The sequence below is a fragment of the Vigna angularis genome, chromosome 3, assembly GCF_016808095.1.
Source record: "Vigna angularis cultivar LongXiaoDou No.4 chromosome 3, ASM1680809v1, whole genome shotgun sequence".
Classification (NCBI taxonomy): Eukaryota; Viridiplantae; Streptophyta; class Magnoliopsida; order Fabales; family Fabaceae; genus Vigna; species Vigna angularis.
The window spans coordinates 23,242,317-23,244,293 of record NC_068972.1 but is presented as its reverse complement, the minus strand read 5'-3'; the positions used below and the strand labels follow the sequence as shown (position 1 = coordinate 23,244,293).

General features: G+C 34.0%; 1 protein-coding gene across 1 annotated transcript; it reads left to right on the top strand.

The window, feature by feature from the left end:
• Positions 1-352: 352 nt before the first annotated feature.
• On the top strand, positions 353-1,029 carry LOC108325645 (glutaredoxin-C13). The gene has a single exon (XM_017558740.2). It carries the CDS (start codon positions 483-485, stop codon positions 786-788), a length of 306 nt encoding a protein of 101 aa, XP_017414229.1. The 5' UTR covers positions 353-482; the 3' UTR covers positions 789-1,029.
• The last annotated feature ends 948 nt before the right edge of the window (positions 1,030-1,977 follow it).

Below are 1,977 nucleotides of genomic sequence, written 5' to 3'. Positions count from 1 at the left end.
GCATATTCAGAGAAGAATATTACACCATATAGTGAGAAAAGGGCACTAATGGTTGATGGTGGAACACGGCTGACAGAAGGAATTTCCCTTAATCGCAGGAAGATATTATATGCAACTGCCTTTGCTGGCTCACAAAGTCTTCACATTATATGGTTATGGTGTCATAGCCTGTCTACTAATTGAGCAGGCATATGCATGTAAATGATGTCTTTCAACTTGTTCAGTCTAAAGTTACACGACAGTCGCTTTTACATATGTAATTGGGCATCTTTCTTTTCAAAGTGCTTTCTTCAAACATATATACCACACCCTCTTAACCTATCTCTTCCTATAAATACTCTACCATACCACCTTATTTCAATCAACCCGACCCAATTCATTTCGGATTTCATCTCAAGCTTTTCTACTTCTAAGATTTCCAATCTCTCTCTACACTCTCAAAATTTTTGCCTTTCTTTTCCTGTTCTACCTTTTCTCTCTCGATGGAAAAGGTTATCAGGTTGTCTGCAGAAAGGGGTGTGGTGGTTTTCACCAAGAGCTCTTGTTGCCTCTGCTATGCAGTCAACATTCTGTTCAAAGAACTTGGAGTGGACCCTGTGGTCCATGAAATTGACAAAGACCCTGAAGCCAAGGAAATGGAGAAAGCTTTAACTAGGTTGGGTTGTTCGCCACCTGTTCCGGCGGTCTTCATCGGAGGGACGCTTGTGGGCTCCACCAATGAGGTCATGTCCCTCCATCTCAGTGGTTCACTCACTAAAATGCTCAAACCATATCGATCTTTATCTTAAAAGAGGACTGCACATGCAAATTAAGACCTTGATTTCAACAATAAGCATGCACTATTATATATGGCTCCAGTGATCACCAGAGTATACTAACTAGTATGCCTAATATTGGATACGATCCATGCATGTGTTGCAAGTTGTTAATTTCTAGCATTTTATTAGCTATAAATTTAAATGTAATGCTATAATTATTCTTAATGATGTTTTATTTATAGTTGTAGTAAATTATGTTGTTGAAAGTTTATATATATACTGTTATTTCCAAACATGGCAAAGTTTGGTTATCTAAGAATTAAATGAGAGATGATGAGATAAATGAAGGTAGTGGTGGTGATCTGAAAAGCATATCTGAAAAGTTGCAGACCTTTATGGATATATCAGAAAAATGTCCACGACTTCTCTCCCTTCTTTCTTTTTCGCTCTTTCTACAATCTATAAGCAGTAACCATTATTATTCAGTAAACTTGAAGTCATCCTCGTAACATGAAAATAACTGCAAACACTTGCTTTTCAATATGAGTGTCCACTTTTCCTTGTTAAGAAAATATTCTGAGGTAAGATCTGTGTGCATCATAAATAGCTTATATCTTAAAACCCACTGTGCTTTTGTCTGTCTGTCTCAATCTGCTACGTGACCATATCAGTTAAAGGTCAAACTATGTATTCTCTCATGGTTACTCTATCATCACTTCACATGCACGATTAATATTCACCCTCCTATTATTTATATATTCAAATTAACCTTATGCATTCTCGTCAAAATATAAAATAAACCTTATGAATTATCATATAAAATACAACTAATACATATAAAATCTCATAATCACGTAGTCTCAACCAATAATCTCATTTCACCATCAAAATTCAATAATTCAAATCTCAATTAAACAATAAAATTCAATTAATTATCAATATTATCAATTCTTTTTCAAATAATAAATCTAGTTAGCTTCTATTGCCTTATTTTGGGTATTCTTCATGGAAATGACTTCAAAGACTTAAAAAACTAGCCAAGTCTTGACATGCTTTCACATAATCTGATTAATAAACCAAAAAATTCCCTATTAATCTAAAATAATGAAGATTAATTTATTATTCAACACTATTGTAATATGTAAGCTAAAAAATTCATCCGTACATGCAAGGAAAAATGTGAAAATTACGAATATCAGAGGAAAAATCTTGCCAAAAA

What these genes read in the sequence shown, in the direction of transcription:
- LOC108325645 (XM_017558740.2), top strand. Translation starts at nt 483, where the DNA reads ATGGAAAAGGTTATCAGGTTGTCTGCAGAAAGGGGTGTGGTGGTTTTC.